The sequence below is a fragment of the Pseudomyrmex gracilis genome, unplaced genomic scaffold, assembly GCF_002006095.1.
Source record: "Pseudomyrmex gracilis isolate BER0280 unplaced genomic scaffold, ASM200609v1 scaffold_150, whole genome shotgun sequence".
In the NCBI taxonomy this organism is placed as follows: domain Eukaryota; kingdom Metazoa; phylum Arthropoda; class Insecta; order Hymenoptera; family Formicidae; genus Pseudomyrmex; species Pseudomyrmex gracilis.
In genome coordinates, this window is record NW_018020734.1 from 122,358 (window position 1) to 150,121 (window position 27,764).

Consider the following 27,764-nt stretch of genomic DNA (forward strand, 5'->3'; position numbering starts at 1 on the left):
TATATATATATATATATATAAAAAAGATAAAATAGCAGCGTGATAGGTAATCAAATGTAAAGAATACCATATCGTATTTATCGCGTAACAGTACGCCGCAATAGTAGATACGTGAATTGTTTATAACCAATAATCAGATGATATTACATATAGAAATATTAATTGTGTTTCGAGTTGAATTTAAAATACTAGCACAATCTGTCATCGCGATGACAGCTGGTATACGATATACGTCTTACAATCCATATAATATACATGACGTACATGTGAAAGATGTCAGAAATAAAGCATGAAAATCACACTTGAAAAATAGTGAGAGATAGGAGTAAAAAACAGTCACGTGTCTTTAAAAACGTGACAAAACTAAAGTCACGTGACTTTAGTCACGCGTTGTTTTTCCTGTCTTTCCTGTCACGTGACTTAAAAAAAACGCAAGAATATTTTCTTTTTAGTGTTTTGTTTTGAAGCAATTGAGATTAAAACAAAAGTGATCGGTTCAGTCCGTTCTTGAAATATATATTGCTTCATGAAAATCTCGTCACTTCTCAATTGAGTGAATTTCGCGTATAAGAAGCACTACCGTGCTTCTTGATTTGTACAACATGAATCGATAAACACATCCGAGAAACGTCCAATTAACGTCGAGATAAAAGTGGCAACAAATCAATATCGAGAGAATCGATTGTAATTAATTTACACACGCTCTTTCTGATAAAAATCGCGATAGTTTTCTCGCGATTAATCGCTTCGACACATCTCGTGTAATATGCACGCGCACGTGCAAATGTTGTAACGTTTCAAAGCTAGTATAGTTTAAACGTTTAAACTAAAGCTGTATCCAAACCTATCGAATAACCGCAGCAGTAATTGCGTGAATCGCGTTTGGGGGTGCTTCCGTACATATAGCGGTCGGTATAACCATCATATTTCCGATTTGCCACGCTTGGCACGATATAATTCGCATAAATCGATCGCGCGAGATTTGTTACGAGGTATCGGCAAACGCCACCATTTGCTATGCAAACTGTAAACTGCTGACAAACACATCAGAACTCTTTCGGGCCCTTTCGCTGAATATGTATTTTCAAATGTTTGTTATGTATATTTTCTTTGAAAAACTTTGCGACATCTTCCATGCACACACACACACGGGAGAAATGATTCTGCAAATGTCGCGCAACTTCCCTTCTTCGACAAAAAAAAAAAAAGTATAAAGTAGCAAATACGTCTGACAAATATACACGCGTGGCACTTCCTGGCAAAACATATACGTTCTGAATTCTGTGTGTAAATAACAATAATATAATTGATATAATTCGATATTATACTTAGCGATATTGTAATTTAAAAATGTAATTGCGCTCGCGAAGTACACGAAATGTCATTCAAAGACGTCCACAAATTTGCCATGTGATTGAGAGAAACACATTAGAACGTTAAACTTGAAGTGACTCAAGGGAGCGATTTTTTCAATTTGAAAAGAAAATGTGTGTGTAGACGCTTCCTACCGAGTTCACACACACATGTATACGGAGTTTCAAGGCTTATTTTAGACTTTGGTTTAAAGCTGTGCCCGTCCTCGGGCAATGGAGCTGAGTAACGACGGCGCAGCTCGGCTCTCCCTGTCCCGAAACTACAACGTCAAAATTACTGGTCTAATATATCAAAACAAGACTGACGTAATTAAGGAAATTGATGTTCCTTCGCCCTTCATAGTTCGCAAAATACATCGACTAAAATTATGACGCCGCAAACTACACGCGAGTGTGTCGGATGAAATTTTCAGCTTCGCGTTTAAACGTCTTTTGTAATACGGAAGGCACCTGAATTGCGCGCACGAGAGATTTTCTGTTGACACGTGTGTGTTGCACGCCACCAACTTTAAAGTGCAAAATTTCCCCCGTACTTCGCTTCAACTCCAATTTGTCAAAACGCCTAAAATTAACGCGTCCGCGAACGACAAACATCACGCGAGTGCACAAAACTCCACTCAACTCCGTTACTACAAGAGTTATTTGTATCCGTCAAGGCCCCTTTTGTGAAACCTTGAAACACACCCCTGACGCGGAAAGGATATAAAGGATATTAGCACACTTACGATACGACGGGAAGGTTTTAACGATCGCGTCCCAATTAATTAAAGCGCAAGGCGCGTCGTCGTCCGGCGGAAATGACGGCTATTCCTCGGTACATCGATATTACTATCGTAATAGGACGGGACATAATTAGCAAAATTAATATTGACTCATATTCACGGCTACACGCGGTTGTGCGCGAACGAGCCGTGGGTCAATGCACCGTCAAAGTCCGCGTTAGCGGCAGGTTTACCGCTTCTCGATTTACCTTGTCCGGCTAATTTCATAAAATCAACGTTGAAACCCCCGCCCCCCCCTCTCTCTCTCTTCTCCACCCTATCCCCCTTCTCATCCTCCTTCTCTCGTTTCCTGCGCAGCTCTCGCGCTTTGCCTTCAGGCTGTCGGTGTGCCATCCAATTATCTTAACTAATCTCGGGGAGAAACCGTTCTCTCTCGCGAACTGAGTAATTTACAACGACATTTTGCTCCCAGCGCGTGTGATAACGCACGCGACGCGATTTGTCAGCCAAATTTCTCTTCAAACTTAACGAAGAGAGGAATGTTTTTTCAATTTTAATTTTTCCACAATTACGACGCGCGATTGAGATGGTCTTTACTTGCGCGTTCTTTGATCGCGAATTAGAGCAAAACACGACGTGCGCAGTCCTGCGCAACCTGTTTGGGATCAACGTTCGTGACAAGAGTGCACTACGCTTCTTCGATGATCAACAGCTACTGAGGGAATTAAGCACGTTTGTACGTGGCACACTGATGTAACGTATACTCTGTAGGAAATAGCTGCGACTTCTCTCTCTCCGATGTGTAACAGCACACGTCGCAAATGTAACAGCATACGAGAGCAGACGTGAGTGAAAAAACAATAATTTTATTTCAATGTGTTTCAATGTGTTGCTGAAGAAAAATATAAACGTGGAAAAGAGAGAGTGACTCTCGAGTGTGCGCTTTTCCGAGAAAAAATAGAAATATATGATTGTACAAGATCAGTGATAGAAAACGCGAATTGTCTCTCGAAAGTGATTTGTTCGAGAACCTAAAAAAACTATCTCCGTTTGTATATTCTACTTTTTTTTTTTTTTTTTTTTTTTTCTACGCGCATTCCCGCTTCATCAGAAAAGTAACGAGAGATCGCGTCTCACTTGAACGTTTCTGAAGTTTTAAACGCGTCCCTTTTCGAGCGGCCATCCGTGCTCGCTTTAACGAGGGTACGCCATGCATCGTTATTCCCAATTAACCCTTGCCGCGCGCGTAACACGCTAATAAACTATTTAACGACAGGCAATTAAAAGTGAACTTCGCGGACATGACGACGCGCCCGACAGAATCATGAGAGTTTCGCGCCAATCGGGCGCAAGGGCGGACAATATTCGTGAGGGCGGTATCTAAATCGCCGCGTGTAAACTCCTACCGAACTCGCCGACGGCTATAGCCGTTTAATGATAGCCAATTGTCCAAGGAGGCGAGTCTGGCGGACGTTCTGTCGCGGTTCCGGCAAATTGGAAAACTTTGCGAGTAAAGGTAGACGCGAATAAATTGTTGACGGCGCGCGGCAACTCGAATTGTGTTGCTCGTTTATTTTACGAGACGAGACTCTTCAGAAAGACGTGTACATTATATATATATTTTTATTTTTCTCTGTACAGTAGAATAGATTTTTCTTTTTTCAAACATTCCATTTTTTGCGATTTTGCGATTTTTGTTTTTTTTTTTTTGTTTTTTTTTTTATACACGTTACAGGCAAATTTTTTCAGACGTGAAATTTTTTTTTCCGGATGTGATCCGAGGCAATCCGATAAAATAAATTATTATACGCGATTGTCGTGCGCAGCAAGTGTAACAGGGCAATAACGTTATTCCGAGTGCCGCTCTCTCCCGTAACGAGATTTTCGCGTAGCGAAAGGTGAACGAGTACGGAATGCGAGAAGAAATTCTATTGCGTTCCATATTTAATCACCGGCGCTCCCGCCGGAAGAAGTTTAATTCCGCGGGGAAAATTGTAAAGAGCGCGGGGGGAGGGTCATTACCTTCCCGTCGTACTGCAGTTTATATTCCCGCGTATTTTGCGGAGTTAGTGCATATATACATTCGCAGTATTAATCTCCATTTCGCAGTTTCGTTCTCTACGTCGTACAAATAAGATTCCCCCTTGGGGAAAACGTATCGAATCTAAATTTGCTTTACAGAAAAGGATATAAGCGAAGGGGAATGAATGTATACGTAAAGAGATTTGATAAATGCGCATTATTTGCGTTCACGGCGACGTCTCCGTAGATTTTACGTCAGATTTCTCCTTGGTCTAAATTACAGCCGTGGTTTACTTCTTTCGACGTTTCAATAGATCGAATTCGCGAGAGCGCCGTTTTTTAAGCTTCTTGCGCGTCGTATGACATTTCCATTATTTCGTCATTTCTGTGTGGGATGTCGCTTCTTCCTACACGTGTACTACTTGAAAACTACTTTTTTGTTGATTTTTCTTGTACGAGTATCGGCGAGTCTCTCACTCACTCCCTCTTTCTCTCTCTCCTGACGACTGTGGGCTTCGTATTACGAGAAAACTTGTCAGATTAATGAGACTACCCGCCGTAAATTCGATACCGCTGTCAATTACGCGGAATTAATTTCACGACACGAAAAATTTATTTATCTCTTCCTCGGCTCGATATTTCTAATTATTTTTTCTTTATAATTGTTAGAGATTTCCACGTATAGTTCCACTCTCTCTCTCTTTCTTTCTCTTAAATCTTGCTATTCCGAGATACCATTATATGTACTTACGTTATATTGCATCGGTACGTTTCATTCGGAAAAGAGCGCGCGTCGCAGTACAACAAATAACATCGACACTATAAATGTCAGATTCGATAACATTAGATGTTATTTAGAGAACGAGAAATCCAGATAGACGCTTATTCTCTTACAGCGAGACAGTATAGGAGCAACACCGCGAAATATCTCGGTAAATAAGCCATACTTTACGGTAATCGAACAACGCCGCAAGGAGCTTACCCGCGCACAATGGAAGGTCTCTTGGTTTATATCTTTCACGGTTCTGGCGGGTATCTAGCGCGGCACAATGCCAAGGGAAGCTCCGCGCACGTCGACGGTTATTGTCGCAACGAAGCGCGTGCATGTCGCGTCACCGCTTTGGTGAAACGAAGTCGCTTTAACCGCGAGAGTACTCGCGTGAATTCGATCAACGTGTAACGCTGTAACGGTGTACACATGTGTGCGCCGTTCCAGAATTTCCCGGCAATTTCGCAATAAACAATTATCGCGCGCCAAACAATTATCTACTTTATATATTGTGTAGCAATTTATACACGTAAACAATCAGAGAATAATAAATAATAATAATAAATTGTAATTGAGAGAAGGTAAATGCAAAGATAAGAGCGAATATTAGTACGAACTTAAAAAACAATTCTTTGTATCACCTTGATCGATAACTTTGTAGTTTAACCCTTGGCGCTTTGATCGACAAGGTAATTTTGACTTTGAGTGCTTTGTGATTGCTACCTTTTGCCTCTATATTGGCGCACTAATCAATTGGCAGAGTGCAAAACACAAACAATTATTGCGGAGCGCAAGAGAGATCAAACAAATCGTTAAAAAAACGTACATTTTACGAAAAACTTGGGATTAAAAAAAGAAAAAGAAAAAAAACGAGGTTAAAGAAAACTAACTAGACTAGACAGACGTGACAAAAATGAGTGCGTTCGCGAGTACTCTCGAGTTGGAACAACCATCGTGCCCGCGAGTGTGCTTTTACGCCAAAACGCACTGTCGAATCATGCATTTCGCGGCGCGCAATAGTAACGCGCGCGCATCCGGTCAGCCGTGAAATAACGAAGGTGTAAGGACGCGGAAATGCGAACGCGGCGAGAAACTGCGATGCGGCGCAATTAAAACGGGAGCGCGCACTTGCGAAACGAAGTGTCCATTTTCCGCTCGGCGTTAATTGAAAATGCAGTTATTTATCATGCAGCTTTCGCGCTATGGACCCAACCACGATGGATCGGGCCGAAAAGAGCGAGATATGTTTCCGGCGTGGCGTTTTGCCAAGACGTAATTCGAACGACTTGGAACGCGCGGCGGGCGCACAAGGATAAGGGCCATATTTCACTGTTTATTTCGGAGAAATGCGGAAATCACATTGCGGAAACTTATTCGGCCGCATATAAAAATTTCCATGTCTGTTAATGTTCTCTCTTATCGATTGCGAATTCAAGCTTTCGAACGTCATGTTTACTTGTAAAAGCCAAGACAAATCTTTGGTTGTTTTGACAACAAGCAGAAGGTAAGCGAATTTGTTTTCTCAAATATTCGCGCGATTCCTTTTAGACGATCTAATATGTGTTATATCGAGTTAGCTCGTAAACTTCAGAAGCAGCATCTAGATTAAGGCGCGCATTAACGCTAGTCGCACTTTGCGCTCTGATTCACCTATTCGAACGCTCCGCGGATGAGTAATTGCCGCCGTAAACGCGACGTATAAACTTCGCAAACTTCCGTATTGACTTGCATGTCGTTCGACAAATAAAAATCCGAATCTCGTTTCGCGACGGAAAAACCGTATCACGAGTGCCGAATTATTATTCGCAGTCACGAGCCAAGAGATATGTATTTTCGTGAGTTGTTTTTTCTTTTCTTTTTTTTTTTTTTTTTTTTTTTTTCATTTTACCTTCCGCGACGCGACAAAATTGAAATGAAGTTTCATAAAACACGGGAATTTCAACGCGCGTTGCAATAAAAATTAACGCCACTCGGACGCAAAGAACAGAAATAAAAAAAAAAAAACAAAAAACAATCACACTTTGCCTGTGAACAAATTCCGTTTGGTGAGCATGTTGGTGAAAGTTGGCTCTAACTACGAAAACTAAATACAAAGAGACACATACACACACGGGATTCGACTCACCCTGAAACTCCTTTCGCGCCGAGCTGATGGAAGTGACGATGTTTGCGACGTGACCCAGCACCGCTGCGAACAACAGCAAACCGAAGAACAGCTGACCGATCACAAAAAGGTATTCGCCTTTAGTTCTTGGTCTAGAAAAAATAACGTAATATTGATTGCATAAATAAAGATGAAACAAAATGTGCTTTTCAGAAACGAACAGGCTAAGTAGTTTAAGTCAGTTTTTTTTTGTGGAAGTTTGAATGTGTTTTACACGTACATTATTATCAATTTTTGAAAGAAAGACATTTATCGTGTTAGATGTAACAACGCGTTCAACAATGTAACACACGATAGAGTTGGTGACTTTTTATTAAAAGCTGTGCGCATCATCACGTGAATACAGAAGTACGTGCAATTACGCGTTGAATGTAATACGTAGTTAATGACCTCTGTACCGTGGGAATTCTATACAGATAGTACGAGTGGAAATAAAAAAAAAAAATAATAAAAAAATAAATAAAAAAAAACAGACCAGAGAAAAACCTTTATTTTAACAAGTTCGTAATTACGTGTGCGTTTGATACGCTTTTACTGTTCCATATTCATATCGATTTGAGAATAATGCATATAATAACGTAAAAGTTATTCTCGCGGATTTTTTTGCGGCATTTAAAACGAAAGAGAAAATTCTCGAAATAACTGTAGAAGCCAGCGGACTCACAAAAGAACTATTATATCAAATTGCAGCACTTGTGGTAGATTGCAATATAGATATGTGCTGCAACATATGTAGTACTATCTAGCAAGGCATTTTTGTTCGATTGTCAACAAAACAAAACTGATTTAAATAATGTAATATATATCGTGTTACACATATTGTATTTTATATGCGAGTAAAATAAAATTTGCAATATAAAAAAAGCACAAATATAAGATTTAAATTAAAAGTGGTTTATATGTATAAAAAAAAAAACCTTTAAAACGCTTTTGTTGAAGCAATAACATATCAACGATATAATCTAAATACTCTTTCGAGCATATTCACGTGTAATGAAATATCGCGCGAAGAAATAAATACCTGGGCAGATCACCGATGGTCGTTAGAGCGAGAGTGCACCAGTAGTAGCTCTGCAAGTATTGCTTGACAACATCCGCCGTTTCGGAGTCACTGAACACCCAGTTCTTACTGCCGAAGCCGTTGTTCTTATAAACAATATGATAGACGCATCCGTTCCAGTGAAAGATCATCAATAAATTATGTATCAAAGAGATGGCGCGAAACAAATTCGGGTAATTCGTGTGTCGCTCGGTTCTGTCCATGAACGCCCAGAACCTACGTCAGAGACGAAGAAAAGCGGGTCGAGAAAATTGGCGGAAATTCCGGCGGTCGCGCGATAAATTTCAAAATTCCTCCTGCGAAGCCACTCACGCGGCCAAAGAATGGAGTGGAGCGCAACAAACGCGCGCGTGGGAGGGAACGCGATTTTTTTTTTCTGTTACCTCCGCGTATATATGACGTAAAATTCAATCCAAATCCTCAACAGGTTAAAATATGCCTCTTCTTTTTTTCATTTATTATTTACGAGTGTGGCGAAATTCTACCGCATTGACGCGCGATGCGCGCTCGTGCCATTCCGCGATTTATAGCGTAGCGCGCCCGCCGCGGTTGCGGCGATTGTGATCGATGATTTATAGAATAAACTGCGCCAAACGTTGCAGCAGAGAGTTAAATATACACAGAGAAAGTACACGTAAAAAAAATTAACTCTTGTAACTTTTTCATTTTATCGTTCAAGCAAATTTGACCTGCTGAATGACAACTTTAAAATTTTATGTAATAAATAATTTTAGCAACTTGAGATGTGTTTTTACCAAGTTTGAAGAAAATGTGTGCTATCGAATTTTCTACACTACTGCAATTTACATATATGGCTCTTTTTCTATTTCGATCTTTTTTTTTTTTTTACCATCAATTTTCGCGAATACAGAAATGTACAGTCCATTTTCTCAGCGCGGACATTTGTCACTAAACATGGCTATTCGATTCCGTTTGCTCGACACACATATCACGTCCAACGTCAACGTTAGATGAGAAGGCACACACACTTGGGGATTAATATATATCCCTTGAACTATTTTATATAAATAAAATATAATATTATATAATATAATAAAATATTATATTATATAATAAAATATATAATATATTATATATATAAAATATATATATATACATATGTATAATTTATATTTATATATAGTTATTTTAACAAAATCGGGTTTTACGCGAAGCATTTCTCCGCCGATAAATCATCGATACAAAATTTTCTTGCAAAATACGTACGTACAGGAAAAACACGCCTCACTTCTCTGTGCTTGTTGCTTTTTCTAATAAAAAATAACACTGAGATACAACACGCGAACGACCGTTCGATCGACGTGTATTTGTCTTCCTTTTTTTTTTTTTTTTCGTTTTGTTTTATCTCGGTTCTTGCACTCCCAGCAGATCGCTGATGTTCGCACCGCAAATGTGTAAACGTTCACGTGCGAAAAATCAGCACCGCCGTTATTGTGGCTTTGCGCACGCAAACTTTCACAATCCTTTTCAATCTCAGCTTAGCTGAAAACAAGACCAAAACTCGACCGTGCGTTTACCGAAAGAAGAAATCTGAACTTTTCTACTTATACACATTCGGACTCAATTACGCGGCGGCGTTTGAGATAAATGATGGAAGAAATTCACAACACGACTCTGCGTAAGTTTCGCGCGATCGAATCATTAAGAGTTCGAAGAAATCAAATTTTTGCGCGAGAATTTTTCGAAAACGTTGCGCTCCACTTTATTCCGCGCCGAAAATCAATTTCTTTACTTCAAACACCATGCATCACAAATCAAAGAAAAAAAATTAACAACTGAATTGAATTGTTTTATAGAAATAGTTGAATGACAATTACCGGTAAATTTTTACGAGTCTAAAACTTCGCAGCATACTGTTAAATCCTATAGATATATATAAAAAGTCGAGGGGCAGGAGGGATAGGACATCTACGTAAAACCTGGTGCTGTTCATGTAATGTTCTCTCATTTTCGTAGTGTCGGTTTGCAGCACGCCGTCTTCCAAGTATCCCATTCGCACGTGAAATAATATGTCGAGTACGTATAAAGTATCCGAGAAATAGTCCAGTAAGAACCACACCATACACGTCTCCCCTACATTCGCAAGCAAAACAAAAAAAAACGCTCATTTCAGTACATATGACAAACACACACACATGCTACTTATCTAATTAAATACTTAAGCGCGTGACACTAGAATATACTTTTATCTTTTTTTTTTTTTTTTTTCCCCAAGTCAGGCATCTCTTCTCCGTGGTATAATAATTTTGTAATGTAATATTTTCGAAATGATAATAAGTAAATGTTTTCCTCAAAACTTTTTAATTCAATAAAACCACCCCAGTTTTTCTAGATTGGTAAAAAGTTATTGCTACGACCAGTGTTGATCATCATTATATTTAGACCCGTGGCGTTTTGTACTTGCAATTGAAAAATACGTAATTTCTCTCCTTAACATTCTGCAGCAGCATATATTGAAATTTCCCTTGATGCTTTTATTTTTTGTTATTTTCAACATTGCAGCTTTTTATTGCTTTCTACATTATAAGCAAACCTATTAACCCCTGCTTAATATTCTATTAAAATATAAATTAAAAATGTTTCACCGCAGAGGCTGCACTTTTTTTTATTATAATAATTAATTTCTCGGATATTTGTACAAGAGCTGAAGGAAAAAACTCGTAGATTGCGATGCAATTTAATAATTTAGCATTTGCTCATACATATCTATGTATAATAATTTAGCTTTTACTCATGTATATATATGTTTTAATTACGCGTGTCTTGCTTCGTGTGTGGCCGGCCTACTTTTCAAGACGTAATTAATTTTTCGAGAAAACTGAACTACTAATCTACTTTCCGAAGTTTGAACCTTCAATTTCCTTCGGACCTTAGAAGCCGCACGTGGCCTGACACACGATCCCCATAAAAACCGTCCTTGCAAACGCGTTTACGGAATTCGAAAGAAGTCGTGAGCGCACTGCGGAATTACTAACCGTTGATCTCCTGGAAGGCAAACCTATAGATGATCACCCAGAAGTTGTAAAGAAAGGCAATGGAAACCACCATCGACCAATAGTAATAGAGACGTCCCGCAGGATCGAAGATGATGGTCCTCTTCGATCCGGAGTGCCCGGCGTAGCCTCTACTACCGCGTTGCTGTTGTTGCTCCTGCACCGTATACCTCCTGAGACAGTAATTCAACGAACGTCGTCCGCTGATCAATTGCCTTGTGAACGCCGTTCTTTTTACGCGACACTACCATTTTTTTTCCGTTACTGTTCCGCGAGGATTCGCACGCATCAATGTGAAAAATTACGACAATACACGTAAGTATATATCGAGACAGCGGCAAAAGAAAAAGACAATCTGCGTGATTTCGCACGTGACTTTTGTCAAATCGAAGAGAAACAAACAACTTCTCTGCGCTGCTACTGATTTTCCAAGATCCTTGCGCTGCCTCGTGAAAAACTCGTCGTCGCGTTGCGCGGACGATTTTTCTATGCGCAAAGAAATCTGACGGCGCGATTATAAGCCATCTTTTTTTTTTCTAAAAACGCAGAAACAAGAAACACCGTGCTATATTAACTAAAACACTTCTCCGAGAAGAAGTCGCTTGAATATTTATGATTCTTCGCTACGCAGATTTCTTCGTTATATTCATCTTTCTCGAAAATTCTCGTCTCGCGGATTTGACCTTCCATAAAAGAGAAAATTAGCATCAAATTGAATTTTTGCGCGAATATCCGCTCGTCTCGATATCCGAACACGGAATAAGAAAAAAGGCTTTTAAAGATCGCGCGTAACGTGACTTGATATTATCCCGCCCCGGTAATTGAAATATTCCCGATCGCTCGTGATTACACGTCAATAGTGGCACTCACGTTTCAGTGCTGTTGCAGCTGCTGAGATGATTGACCGACGCCGGTGTATGCAGGTGCGATTGGTCACGCGAGGGCGTGAGCGCAACTGTGTACGGCAGCTTGAATTTGCCCCTCAGGTGGTCCCTCCTCCTCGGCTTGCGGCTTAAATCGAGCTCGCTTGCTCCCCGATTCACGTACGCCCCCTGAAGCGAGTCGCGTGACGAGCTGAAATATCGCTGCGACACAGAGTACACTAATTAGGACGTACGAACCGTCACGATTACGCGATGTTATCTTACGTTTGCAATGTAAATTCGCGAAATTTCTGTTAACAAAACGAGGAGATTGAAAAATGCAATTAATTTTCTTCTCACATTCATATTTGCTTACGACGAGTGTCGAGAAATCGATGTTTTTTTCGCGACAACGACGGTTGATTAATAATAATAAAAAACAAAAACCCATCGTATTTTAATTGTTGTCCGCACAAACCGCGTAAGCACTCCGCTTGTTTTTCATTTCCCGGCAATCTTCACATCACACACACATATTTTCCATGCCGTTCGTTCCCGCCGCAATGTTCAAACCGGTATCGTGATGCGGCTTTCCCATAGGCGCTCGTCGCGCACAATAGTGCGAATAGCGCGACGTTGTTATCCGCTTGCGGACATTTTTTTTTCCGCGTCAAATAGTTTGGTTTGAATTAAACGCGCCGGTGCGCCGTGACGCTTGACGCGAAACTATTTTCGCAATACATTTATTTCGTGTATTATAATCCCGATTAAAACATTTTTCGATGGTCGAGCAAACTTATTTATATTTCTCCGGGAACAAATTTTTTCTACGTTTTCTCTCACCGTTCTCTCATTTCTCTATACAGGGTGTCTGACAACGAACTATAAAGCCGACGTGTGTAAATAGATCGAGTTATTCTGAACAGAAAAGTTATATACCATTTTGCAAAATTCGCAATATTTATTGAGATATGAATTAATAAATGTGAACCAATGAANGCGCGGGGAGCNATGATCGGACTCTATAGGCGTGCACAATTATCAGCTCTACTCCTCGCTCGCCGCTGCTCGCTGCGTACCGCCGAATAGCGCCCGATCGCAAGAAACTGAGTCGTTCCGCGCTTGTTTGTTTACTCCGCCTCTCTTACTAAGACATTACATGAGAGAAGCCATTTTTCTTTTCATCTGATAATCGTGCACGCCTATAGAGTCCGATCATCGCTCCCCGCGCCTTCATTGGTTCACATTTATTAATTCATATCTCAATAAATATTGCAAATTTTGCAAAATGGTATATAACTTTTCTGTTCAGAATAACTCGATCTACCTACACACGTCAGCTTTATAGTTCGTTGTCAGACACCCTGTATAGGTACAGTTTTCACATGTGACAGCACAAATACGCGTATAAACGAGAGAGAAAACAGTAAAATAAATATCTCGCATTTTTATTCGCGCGCCTTCACCGGCCTAATCCCGTCATTTTTCCCCAGACAGAAATGTAAAACTTGCCGCTGAAAAATTGAGCGCGCGCGCGTTTAAGAAGGAATTACAGAGAGATCGATATCGATCGAAATGCTCAATGACGAAATTTGCGTGCAAATAGCTGGGATACTTCTCGACGCGGATGCGAGAACGAAAAGAATATTTTACCGCGCAATATATACATATATATATATATATATCTCGCAACCAACCTGCTGCTGCTGCTGGTGGTAGTAGTGGTGAGTGGGTGTGTGTCGGCCCATGAATTTACCGCTGACGAGGTCCAAGAGGCTCTGCCTCGAGGGTAAAACTCCCCTGGACACGTTCTCCGCGCTCTTGGTGTCATCCTCCTTCTCCCTGCCGCTCCCGGCTCCGCTCCTTCCGCTCCTGCCGTCCCGATACTTCTCGCCCCCGCAGCTCAGGGCGGATATAGAGCCGCCGCTCAGACGATGCCTCACACCGCCACCACCGGACGATGTGACGCCTGCAACATCAAAGGGAAGAGAGCGGCTGTAAACGGCAATTTCTTAGTAAACTGGATCTACAAGACCCCTGTCACCTTTGAGAACATGTCAACCGACTTTTAGTGAGTTGAATTTTCAACCAAAATAAAAGGAACAAAGAGAAAAGACCTCTTCGGTATCTATATTTCATTCCCGGTTGTTTGCGACTATAAAACGTAATTTACAATTCGCACACGAGAAAATATACATATATATTTATAGCGACATATGAGTAATAGCTTTTGCGCGCGATTGCAAGATAAACAAAATGTTTAATATCTCGCTCATATATATTTTTTGTCCGAGATATGCTTCGTATTTGCAATATTCGTTTCGTTTAAATTTGTTTATGTTACGCGCTAGTTATTTTTCTTGTTGCATGCAAATCGAAAGTTGACGCGAAAAATAACGCGATTTTCGAGATAGTTTTAGAAATACGCATCTATGTTTTGCAACACGTTGAATGTTCGGACCGCGAAGTTCATTAGAAATCGCGAAAAAAATATATGTAGTTTCAATAATAACATCACGAGTATTTCCGACAAAATAATATTCTGCTCTACAAAAAAAAAGGATAATAAATATCGGTACCACCTGTGAATGGAACGGCACCGTAGCGGGAAATTTCACTCTGGTAAAAGGTCTTCTTTTCTCTTTTCCGAGTGTAGAATTTCCTACGTAATGAGGGGATAAAGTACAACGTATAGAAATAGCAAAGAGAAGGAGTATTGGGTCATTATCGTGAAACGTAAGAAATAAAATAAAAAAAAAAAAAAAGATCGTTTTAGATTATTCTTCAATTTTCAATTCCAATGAAACTTAAACGCGCCCCGTCCTCTGCGCTCTTATATGTATACAAAAGGCTACTTTAAAACGGAATTCAAGAGTATCGAACCGATACTCCAATTTTAATTTTCGCGATATGAAACCTTTCGTCGCGAATATATATTCATTAAATGATATAATAATATAATATATTTCAGCGCGAATATACGCGCTGAAAATAACAGATATCGTCTTGATGGATTGCGCGCGCGAGTCTCTCGTTGAAAGTGCAAAGGGAAATAAGCAAGTTTCGCGGAAGTGGAGCGTCCTGGCATTATCTTCGTGCGCGATGACACCTACCAACGTCAAAGAAACTGCAACGGAGTCTCGCTTTCTTGCAGCAGAGAGATTACGGCTCATCCACTTTTGCCAGATAGTAACGAGGCGTGACATGATAAGGGCGCAAAATCCGTGCGGAGAAAGCTCGCGTGTTTCGTCCCGTCGTCTTCTGAATCCGCATTTAACCGGGAATAACTACGTCTCGGCGGATCAAGTTATCGCGCGTAAAGTTTCTTTCCGCGCGCAATCTCTTTTTCTTTCTCTCTCTTTCGAGCTGCTCGATTCGCTCTTAATCGGACGCAATATACGCGATATTCCTAAGTTTTTTTTTTTTTATTTTTATTTTTTATCCGCATGATTATGTTCTTTCGCGATCGTTGACAAGAAAGCGCGTCGCGACAAATTCTCAGACGACGATGAATCGTCTTCGCGATCCCGCAAGTAAATTGAGCGAAGAGATTCATTTCGGCGTAAACCGCGAGTTTGTGACTATTTACTGTGTCGCGCCAAGTCAATTTATTCTTAAATAACGGCACTGAAAATCGGAGACGCGTCGGGGAAAGACAAACGCGCGACGCGACGGCGATGAGCCGGATGAAGAGAAAAACGTAGCGAAGGGTGAATAATTAAATAAAAGACGTACGTGTATGAAAATACGTGACCGCGCCGAGGAGACTCATCGCGCGAGGGTAACGAAGCGTTCTTTCTACTCTAAAAACGCCATAAAGAGATTCCGTGCTCTCTGCGGAGCTGTTTCGCAAATAATCTCGCACGAGATTTGCGCGCGCCTCCTATTAAGAAAGCGATGGAAAAAAAAAAAAAAAAACGAGATCGCAAGAAAATCCGCTCCGACGACTCTCTTCATTACCGCCTTCTGTTATTTTCTCATTAATGAGATGTAAAATGACATTGCGCGCGAAAAAGAAGCAGCAAGAGAGAGAGAGAGAGAGAGAGCGTGTCGAATAAAACAAACGAGCCCGCAAATATCGCGTTCGATAACGCAGTGTGGGTCGGACGTGTAAAGTGCTTTATTTTTTTCTCGAGTACTAAACCAAAAAAAATGTTTGCTCAGTTTGCCTAACTGACATACAATGACACCTGTGACTTCCACATATCCTATGTGGAAGTTAATTACTTTATATGAAGCCAATCACTTTTTGTATGTTTATTATCGAAGATAAAGCAAGATGCGTAGAAAATATAACTCGTATTTTTAAACAATAAATAATACTTGAAATACCGGTCTCTATCGAGCAACAAAAAAATAGATCTTGTGGTTTATTAAAATAGAATATAAAATATAAAATTTACATAAATGTAATTACAGACGTTTCGGCCCTTACTTGAGGCCTCTTCAGTATAAAAAACAAAATAACGCCATGTCGCAAAGAGGATAACAAAATGGTATAAAAAATACAAATCTTACATATGACAGTCCAATATTACATCAAAATGGACTGTCATATGTAAGATTTGTATTTTTTACATCATTTTGTTATCCTCTTTGCGACATGGCGTTATTTTGTTTTTTATACTGAAGAGGCCTCAAGTAAGGGCCGAAACGTCTGTAATTACATTTATGTAAATTTTATATTTTATATTCTATTTTAATAAACCACAAGATCTATTTTTTTGTTGCTCGATAGAGACCGGTATTTCAAGTATTATTTATTGTTAATTTTACGAGCGTGATATTCTCGTATTTTTATTTACATGTGACATTACTTTCCGTGTTATAAACACAATGTATATTGTGTGTGTTGCGTCAATAGCGTACAAAATATACAAAACTAAATTATACAAAAATGGACGAGTACATATGAATGGCAGACGATTCCAATTAAAGTTGGAAGAGATCTCTCGTTAAGATCTCGCATTTAATAGAAAGTAAGTATAAAAGCAATTGCTTTCCGGTGCCCGGGAGAATTAATAGGATAAGTTTTGTGAAGTAAGAGAACACTATAAAATAAAGTTTTAAGAGTACTTGATAGAAAAAAAAAAAAAAGAAAAAAACACGCGACATAAACTATTGAAAGATTGCGTTGCCGATTCTCGCGAGAGTGAGTTGCCGATTCCGAATCCGGTAGAGGTATTTTTTTTCTTTCTCGGGAAAATGTAAACTGCCATCAAAAGACCTCAAGAGACGATATAAATTATTTGAAAAGAGCACGTCCACACATATAATAGACTTTATAATTGAATACAAGCTCGTAAAAGAGTATTGCATTAAAAGTTCTAATCTCGCGAAAGAAGAAGCTCTCATTCCGAAAGACGAAATAACGCGACTGAAAATAATTTTAGATCAAACGCGAACAAGACCGATGAATTTATGCGCCGCACGCCTCGCTGGTCATTATGACAATAGACAATTTTAGTTCGGTGTCGTCGCGAGACGCGGTTTATTCACGTTGCGAGCGTAACGTTGTGTGCGGTCGATGCTTTGTACGAGAGCACCATTGTACCGCTCTCTCAAAGACCGACGCTACGCAAATATTCGATGTGTTCGGGTAAACGTACACATCCCGGTCCCATACGGGCGTACGTACGAACGTGATACGATCGTGTCGGCAATGAGAGACACGACTCCGCGAGCCGAATTTACATTTCCCCCGGGCCTGTGCATGTTCTTTGCCCGTTCCGCAACTTCATCGAATCCCAGACCTGCTTTTTCCGCTCGGCCAAGTTCGTCCGCTTGATCCTTCCCCGACGGCGATATATGGGCCGCGGGGCGCGATGCGCGCGCCGCGCATTTTAAAACGCTAATCAGAAACAAAAGGGGAACGGGCCGTGGCGTACCTCATAAACCGCAATTTATGAGCGTTATGTGCCGCTTGCGCGAGCCCTTTCAGCCCTTCTCTCGCGGACTCTCCCCGCGCAGGGAATCTTTTATGAGTCAAGCAGCGACTTCGCGTCGCTTAGCATTCAAGAAAAGAGGATCGTTTCGAGGAACGTTACCCTTAATCGTGATTTATTTCGAGGTCGAAATTGCGCGATGTGCGGAACGGCGCAAAAATTTTTACTTCAACTATGGATTTCACAGCGTGGTATAAAAATGTTTTACAGCCACGTGCGTACGCGTGTGTGTGTGATTCGTTTGTGTATTCTATCGTAAAAAAAGGGTGATGCACGTACGTGTGCACGTGTACAAGCGGATGTGTTTCTGCGTATGCCGCGTACGTACGTAAACGCAAACATACGCATGTTTCTCTACACGCACGCGCGCTTACACGTAAAACGTAAAAATGCAAACGATAGTTCTAATCTACGCAGAGTTTTTTAGCGGCGGGATTTTGCTAATCCCGAGAATTCGCAGTGTATGTGCCACGTCGCGTCATCATTTCCGGAACTTGCCGTCTCCACGAACGAACGACTTTTTCCCGTGAATGATATATTCGTTTTCCGAACGAAAATATCGCGATTCCAATATCCGGCCGGGGTTCTCATCGTCATCCGCGTCGGCACTCGGTCGCGATCCGCGCAGAAGAAAAGTAAGTTTAATGGTGACGCCACAGGCGGGACTAAACGGAACATTCTCGCGATGGAAAAATTGAGAAAGCGCAGCGACGACGAGTTATGTAACCGAGTTTAATTGCCCTTTGTTGCAACGACCGGCCAAGAATAGCAATGATATCGGATAGCGAGACTGCAGCAAGAAAGCGTCCGAGATGAGCGTCTTTATGAAGAAAGAGAATTGCTTTCTTTTCGAATGTATATTTTTCTCCAAGCGCATAGATTTTTAGCGTTTCGATGATTTCGATCGGTCTTTTTTTACTCTGTCATATGATACGCTTCAAACTTGTAACTATTTATAAAAGAAAGTTTGCTGCGCGATATATGTGACGCAGCTTCTCGAAAATGATGTTTTCTCGGAAATCTCGTCATTAAGGACCGAACCGAACCGATGACCCGTAACGAAATGTCAGATCTACGCGCCGGATGAGGCCTAATATCGTATATTGTCGGGGCGAGACAATTTCGTATACAACGCGACCACTGAGGCGTACCGTCACAGAGGTTGTATCGATCGCAATGTTCGTTCTAGGGGAAAACGAGAAATTGTCACCAAATTACATATCGCGGCATTACGCACATCACTAGATCACGCGACGGCGGCGCGTATACTTATTTCCGCGAATAATGCGCGAACAATCCGTTCGATTATCGATCATTTCCGTTGTACGATTACATGTAGATACACGCGCGCGTAACACGAGATCTACCGTACGTCATTTGAAAAGAATCGCGTATATGCGTCAAAATCGTGCGCCTTCACGGGCGAATTAAAAGTTAACGCGCGTAAAAAAATTCTCGCTTTTTATTTATCTTGTTTTTTCGAAATATCATGCGCGTCGACACGTCAGACTCAAAGAGAACAGAGCTGAACGACTCAGAGAGCGTTTTGCGTCTCGTATCTCCATTCCGCGACAATCGCGTTTGGCAAAATAAATGAAAGAAAAAAAAACTGAGAGAAGATTAAAGGAGGGTTGAGATCAAATTAAAAGGAATATATATATACACATATATATATACTGGACAAAAGAAGAGATATGCGAGACATTTTATTTCGACGTGTTTTTGTGACACCGCGAAGAAAGGGAATGGCTCGGAGAAGAAAAGAAACGCGACACAGGAACGCCACCGGTAACAATACATCTCGTAGTAGATGGGCAAAATGGATGTTCAGGTTGCCGATATAAAATTGGACAAGCTTTCGGAGGTTTCCTCGAAAAGCGCCCGAGGCGGTTAGAGATATTATTCGAAACCCATATGTGCGGACTCAGCATGCGGAAATATTCGAACGGGAAGAAACGCGTGGCCGAGACTGCGCGCGGAACGCGAACCGATGTGAAAGAATGAATTCTCTCGTGCGCACAGCTCCCAATTGGAGGAGCAAAGTTGCGCGCCGTTGTATCTCCTACTAAAAAGTGTGTGTGACGTCGCACCGATACCCGGAGTCGAGTTGTATGTATTCGGCGGGCCGCGCAAACCTCGGTGGCAAAAGTGTCGGCGCATCAGTTTCACGCGTTATCGAGCGTGCAAAACGCGGAGGTGAACGGACGCGTGAGAAAAAAAATGGGCAGAACAGCGAATCAATTCTGAGCGAATAGCTTCCATCTGCCGAATAAAGCCGCGGCGTAATCGAAACGTAAACAGAAAAAATATGTATCGTTTTATTTTTCTTTTCTTCGCGCAGAGAGGAAAAAAAACATTCGAATAACAATTAGTTTCCGCACAGAAGTTATTTTTTTTTTATTTGTTTTTTATTACTGCACGCACGCAATAATAATTTTCTTACCGGTTATATTTAACCGATGATTGAAAATAAGTTTACTTACGCGTAATTTGTATTTGACGTCGTTCCTCGTGCGCGTGTCGTATATAGACTCTGCCTTCGCTTCGAAGTTTGCGAAAGCGGCCCTTCCCTTGTTATCAAACACGTAACCATTAACACAATATGATTGGAAAGTCCCATTAAAACTTACTGATTAAAGCTAAGCTCCTCCCATAGAGCTTGGATTAATGTCGCAATTTGCGAGGAGCAGTCGGCGACAGCGCGGGCCGCGCTGTTATCGTCGCTAACATTACTATAATATACCTTGCACAGTCGCGATAGAATCAATATAGTTGCCTGTCTGATAACAGTTGGTATCGCGCGGAAGAGCCATTCTGCTAATCGGTTACAATGAGAGTTCGCATGTTGAAACAGAAGCGGCGGACACAGTGTAATAACCAGTCTCTAACTCAGTAGTAAAGTAAATGGTAGATGTCTGGCTCCAGTGATACGTCTCAATGTATACACATCCGTGTAGTACGTACAGAAATTACAAGAGGAAGATAATTGGACTAAACACGACGTGCGCGCGCGCTGCGCTATCTCAGTAATGTCAACTTACACAATTTTTTTTAATTACACGGTAATTCTTATGTGTGCGCTTAACGGAACAAAGAAATGTTAAAAAGAAGAGACTTCTAAGTAGAAGACGATCTGGTTTTCGCGCGCGCGTAAATGTACTTTTAACGTGTTTGAAAACGTTTGACCGGATAGTTTATATAAAAGAGCAACACACGAGTATTCGCCTCGATTATGCAAATTCATGAATATTGTCGGATTTTCCTGCATGAGAATTTTGCTGTAACAATGAACCCGCATTATACACGGATAAGAACTTCTCCTCTAGTTCTTTAATTAATTAATTAGTTATACGGTACGCCACAGAGTCATATGGAAATTCACGAAAATTATCTCTCGACCTTAGACGCTTCATTCTTTCTTTCTTTTTTTTTTTTTTTAAAAAAAGGCATCGTCTTTTTCAGAAATTCAAATGGAGACGCGATATATACGCGACACACACACGCGTTTCTAACTTAAACTATATATACTCGGGTCAATCGGAAACAAGTTAATCGCGTATTATTACGCGTAATTGCTAAATTGCAATTTCGCCGTAATTGTTCATAATTGAACCAAGCTCGCACCATCGCGGCGGCCATCGCGGTGACTTTTTTAGCATTTAAATAGAAATGCGGCGCATCGCACTTTTAGTACACAATTATCTTCCCCCGCAATTCCGCGGGACAACGCTAGGCAAACATTATCGTCCCTCTCACAGCTCTATTTACACAACTTGCTCTCTTTTAAACGAGAGAATCGATAGGGGGAGAGTGTATATCGTGTGTATAGGAAAACGTGCGTAGAAAAACAGTTATTAATATCGTGCGGCAGCAGAAATTGCAATATCGATATTAGCACGCGCGAGATGCTTGCAAAAGGTGCTAAAAATACATGATTATCGACGTTGGCATCGTTGTGTGATATCTGAGACACACTTGACACGTCTATTTTCACGATAAAGAGACATGTTTATATCTCCGAGTTGCAGATTTTCGCGAAACTGACCCGTCCGATTTCGTGACACGCCGCAAATTTGTCTCTTGCTCCATAAAAGTCTATATATAGCTTTTCCACACACACACATACACACACACACACACATTAAATATAAAATGTCCAACGAACGTGACAAATGCAAAAGAAAATAGTATATAAATAATAAAATATAATATACATTTCTCTCTTTTACCTCTTTGATTATTATACAAATTAAAATTAATGGAGATATATAACAGATCGATTAAACAAAAAAATACAATTATATATAAAGTATTATCGATGATCAGCTATACTATTTATATAAACGCTTAACACACAAAGTCTGATTTTCTCATATTTTTTTTTTCAGCAATAATTCGCACAAATGAATGATTTTTCAATAAGTATCAATAATACTATAATATTCTACTTTGTTACGTAGTTAACTCGTATCCCCGATAAATATCGTATTTGCTGTGACCGTTACATTTTCAATATTAAATTTACTGTCTCGATGCAATTGTATTAATGACGTTGGAAACGCGCAAAATACTTTCGTTCGCGACATAACATTGCGATGTTTCAACTTAGTGTGCGTGCGTGTATGTGTGTAATTTATTTACTAACGTTTTTTTTCTTTCTATTTAATTCGATCTAATAATTTGCAGTGTATGAAAGCTGATATAAATTTACGAAGCAAACGAAAGAAGTTCCTTACCTTCGTAACTGTTCGCGTCGTTGCAACTTCTCGCGATAAAATAACCGCTCATTGTGTTATCGACAACGCGCCCGCACGTACACACAAAGGACATTCCGTCTCACGTGATAATCTATATAAGCGAAGGGATGCTTGTTTTCTCACTCTCTCTCTCTCTCTCTCTCTCTGTCGCATCCTGCCTGCAGCGGAACGAGTGGAGGAGGGAAAAGCGAAGAAGGGAGAAAAGCGTCTCGATCGCACACAATCGTGATTCAAAACGGACGAGCTTGACCTAACATAACCTTGAACAGAACGAAGCTTTCACGCAAATATCTTTTGCGTTATAACACGAAGGACATTTTACGCGGATAAAAATACTTTTTATACAACGCAAATACACAGTGATCTTCTCAATATCTCGTATTCTCGTTTGTCTTGTTTCGAAAAAAGTGGCGTAGTACCACTTGTGGTCGTAAAAACAATGTATCGATCGTGTTTTCACGACTGAGAATATAGAGTTGGATCCGCAACGGTCGCGAGTATCGAAGTCGTCGATCGATCGAAGAGAACTGCGACAAGTGATAGGTGCACATCCGGCGTTATTAGCGATAATGAAAACGCGATCGCGATGATAACGCGTGAGTACGACATGACAGGCGGAAAGCACACCGCGCTATCTTTTTTCTTTTTTTTTGGTTTTCGAAACGACTTCCTCCATTAGAATTTTGCTAATGAAATACGCGTCACGAACGACAGCGGATTGAGTATGACTGATAGCGGAGACGCTTGAGCGAACGGCGTGTGTTCGACTCGCAGAAATAATCAACGTCATATTCCGTTCAGATTTCAGAGCTCATCCGCGCGCGCGTAAGCTCCATTTTTTTCCCAACGGTGCCCCCCTTTCTTTTACGAGATTGAATTACGGTCGAGGTTTCCGAACACGACACGCACCAAATCGTAATAATAATAAATTAAATTTTCTCTTAAATAGAAAATAAAAGATCGCGATAGAAAGAAAAACAAACACGTACACCAAAATCCAAAGCTATCGTAAGATTAAACTGCTTCCTGTCACTCGCGCGCTACACACAAACAAGTCAAATCTCTTACCGGTCCAATGCGATGTTGTAGTTTCTTCTATGCAATGTCCTCTCGTCCGGCTCCTCTTCGTTTCATTCTCGTTTCGTTTCGCGACCGAACCGATGCGCCGTTACTCGCACGAGAACACAATTGACACGACGATACGACACGGTTCGCCCGTCTCTCTTTTTACGACACTCCCGACACACGTCAAACTCGCGACGTACTTCAAAACACGGCGAAATAACGCGAAACGGATGTTCGATCCGCACTTCGATCCGGACGCCATAGTTGCGAAAGTGACTTTGTATGCAGCGCCTGTATATGTACGTGTGCTATGTTTGAATGTGCGCGCAATTACTACGTGAGTCTAGTCTACGACTTTCGTCAAGTTTGATCAATAATCACACACTTCAAATATATCGAAGACATTGGCAAAATATTGTCAAATTCGAAGAAAAACTTTTGTGTGACGTTAAAACGGTGATTTTTATACGGTGCTACTTGCGAGCCCGCAGCGTCTATTGTTTATGTTTTGACTCGCGATCACGTAACGCGTTAGTTCGGCGGATGTTTACGAGTGCGTTCGTCGCGTACGAAAACACTTCACCAAGGCGAAACAATGCAGCGACGATTGCTTTGAGAGCACAGACAGACAGTGTGTTAAGGGAGTAAAGAAATAGAAATACAAAACTTATTCGCGTTACGACAGTCCGTTTCGTTACGCGTCTCGAGCGCTACTACTCCCTTCCCGCGCGGCAGGCGCGCGTCGATGTGAAGTTGGCAGCGAGAAGCTGTCGCTCGGCGTTCGATAAATCAAGTTCGCGCTAATCGAGTGCACACCGTTGACCGTCGCAAGTGCAGCGCTGATCGATGGACAGTCAAAAGTCGCGTTTCGCGTTATTTAAACAAGCGTAGCTGAAAAGTAAACATCGGGAGTGTCGTAACAAGTAACGGGCGAGTGTTTTTTTCATGCGAAACATGATATACGCGCGAGAGACAATCACACACACACACACACACACCGAGGGTACAGGAGCGAGAGTCAAAACACAGATCGTAGACATGGATTGTCGCGTTGACAAGATGGTGGTGCGACTTGGCGCGTCGCTGGTGAGTGAATTTATTTATTACATTTTTCTGCGGGTAATCGATTACGATCGTTCGCGCTAATTTGTCGCGCATCGTCTTTGACACACTGTTCCCCGTGTCGGTATTGAAGACGAACGAAGAGATGCGCCGGAGAGATGCGTATCTCTCAGCCACGCACACATACACACACGTGTATAAAAGTCTGGAAAAACGTATTTTCAACTCCGGCTCGATACTTGCAAAATATGTTTCGCGCTTCCGAGCGACTTTTCAACTTGGATCCGAATGCATGTTCCGAGAATTTTTATTCGGGAATCTTCGCCTTTGCGATTCCCATGTACGTACAGGGTGACTATAAATTCACATATTTTTTTGTACTTTTTTTCCATTGAAATCGCATGTTTTTGAGAAATGTGGCGGATACATGTGGTAACAAAAAAGCTTTTCTACGTCCAGAAAAATATATTTTAACAAAAATATGTATTATATGTGTTGTAGTATATAGACAAAAATATATGTCTAGAAAAATATATACAAAATTAAATCAACTTTAGCTAAAGTTTAAGATTTTGTTTTTAAATTTCACTTGCTTAGATGCGATTTAAAAACTAAAAATTCTTAGTCAAGTGTAATGTTACGCGCGCGAAATAAAAGATGGAGCAAATTCTCCGTAAATTGGCAAGAGTCTCTCGCTATCATGTGTGTGAATTTATGGCTACTATGTACACGATTTTATTATCGCGTCTGCGGAATCCGCGGTGCAACGATCGCACACTTGCGATCGGTCGTTCGCATTTTACGGCGGATTTCAGATGAATCTGACGGGAAATATTCCAAAAGTCAATCTTTGGCGCGGGTTTGCGGAATATTTATGCAGCCACGATAGACCGTACCATCGATCGCGTTTCTTACTTCGTATCCGCGTAAGAAGCGAAAGCGGATTTCCATTTATCTCCCTGTATTCTTGTTACGATTTTTCCAAGGACATGCGCTCGCGAAAGCGATGTACAAAAAGCGCGAGAGAGATGCCACTTGTATTAATGACATCATTCAGGTAGTATAAAGTCAAGCGCTGTTTTATACTCTAGAAAGTTACTTTCTTGTCTCGATTATAATCGATGAACGTAAAAAAAATTTCTTTATATCGATCTAAATTTTTTTAAAGGAGAAACATAAACTAACATTGAGAACAATGACGGTTTATATTGCAATGCAACATAAATTTATCGATCTCATATCTCAACTCGAAACTCACATCGAATTTAACAAAATTGAAGAAAAGCACGTCAATTTGAATGTATTTTAAATAAACTTGTTCTTGAAAGTTTGTAAACAAGTTATAATCATAAAGAAAAACAAAGGCGAAGAGAAATGTAGTAAATTTATATTCGATCAAAATGAGTCGCACATTATCGGTACTTGCTCTCGTACTATCTCAAAACGAATTACATCATTATCGGGACGCATTATACTCGAACGCGTTTGTTTTTTAGCGCTTCGGGCGTTCGACAACTCTTAGCCGCGACCCTCGGAAAGATGTCCTAGATCGATCTCTCGAACACGTGGTTACTTTTCTCTGTTTTGAATAATCGAAACGATACATTACGCTCACTGAATTCTGGAGTGAAACAAACTTTGGATCTTTTCTCGGCACACTTTTTTCACCGTATAAATGCGTTACAATTCTCTGACTCTCTCAATTTCTCACCGTGAAGAGAAGTTATACACACACACTCACACACTTTAAGTATGTCTTATATATAAAATTCATGTGACATTGGCGGAACATACGGTGCTGAAAGTCAATTTATATTTATCTATGCTTTATACGAGTCAAAATTGACGCAGATGCATCGACGTCATTCATTTATTCATGCTTTGTACGAAACGACGGGACATCGCCGTGGAAAAATCGAAGCGGTGTGTGTGTGTGGAAAACACGCGCGGTCACATAGCTAATATTTTTGGATTAAAAAAAAATTCTATAACGACGAGGAAACATGAAACACGGTTTTTCAGTAAAACGAAAAGAAACGGCTGCAAAAAAAGGCCCGTCTGCCGACGAGCATTTTCTGTCATTCGACTGGGCGCGCAAGCTTTGTGAAATTGCGCGGCACGCGCGAAGCACACGAGGTTGTTTACAATAGAATTGTATCGCGGCACGTGCCATTGGTTTTCATTACGCGCGTTCGCACTTACAAACCATTAGTCCGAATGCCGCAACACTTAAACGCCGCCGCCGCGCGCCCGGTTCCGCACACACCGCGCGGTGCAGTACGCTTCGATAAGCCGCGTTTCGATATAACTCGCTGAATTATATTTTCGCGAACGATTTAGTCAAAATTCCGCGGTTCTCCCCCGTAAATCCAGCCGAATTGGCATTACCGGCATTTGATACGCAGACGCGCGCAGTAAACCGAGTATATATACGTTGCGCGAATGGAATTTTGCGCAATAGAAAGAGATTGATTTTTGCCAGTTAATAAAATCGACGCGCGACGGTCCATTTGGAATATTTATGCTCAAGATAAACCAACGCGTAAATAATAAACTGACGTTGTTTTTTTTTTTTTTGTTTTTTTTCACGTAACGCGTAAATAATGCCGAACACTCGCGAGCTTTGCTACCGCCGTCGTGTTCTCTTTGGAGATTTTTTCTCTGTTTTTTTCGTGTCGCTTCGGAGTTCAATTTAGACGAAAGTGCATCTTTAAAGATGATGTTCTTGCAAAAGTAAACTCTCGTCGAGTTTAATGCAAAAGCGTTCTTTTCCTGCGAGAATTGGACGCGGCGGAGGTTCTTCGCTATGCGAGTCGCGGACAACGCCTGCCTTTCGAATCTTTTCGACGGCGGTTTTACGCGATAGTTCTGCTAAGCAACGGTGTTACATGCATACGAATCGAAGAGCAAAACCGATCAATAAATGTTACCGCAACGAGCAAACATAC

General features: G+C 40.9%; 1 protein-coding gene across 1 annotated transcript in view; it reads right to left on the reverse strand.

Moving 5' to 3' along the window:
* Nucleotides 1–27,764, reverse strand: part of LOC109857190 (potassium/sodium hyperpolarization-activated cyclic nucleotide-gated channel 1-like) — a 113,480-nt gene that overhangs the window by 59,572 nt on the left and 26,144 nt on the right. Inside the window, exons 2-7 of the mRNA XM_020433277.1 lie at nucleotides 13,685–13,956; nucleotides 11,995–12,209; nucleotides 11,107–11,297; nucleotides 9,949–10,204; nucleotides 8,072–8,326; nucleotides 7,012–7,142 (exon numbers count right to left, since the gene is read on the reverse strand). Coding sequence (XP_020288866.1) covers nucleotides 7,012–7,142; nucleotides 8,072–8,326; nucleotides 9,949–10,204; nucleotides 11,107–11,297; nucleotides 11,995–12,209; nucleotides 13,685–13,956 — 1,320 coding nt within the window. The remainder of the gene's footprint in view (nucleotides 1–7,011; nucleotides 7,143–8,071; nucleotides 8,327–9,948; nucleotides 10,205–11,106; nucleotides 11,298–11,994; nucleotides 12,210–13,684; nucleotides 13,957–27,764) is intronic.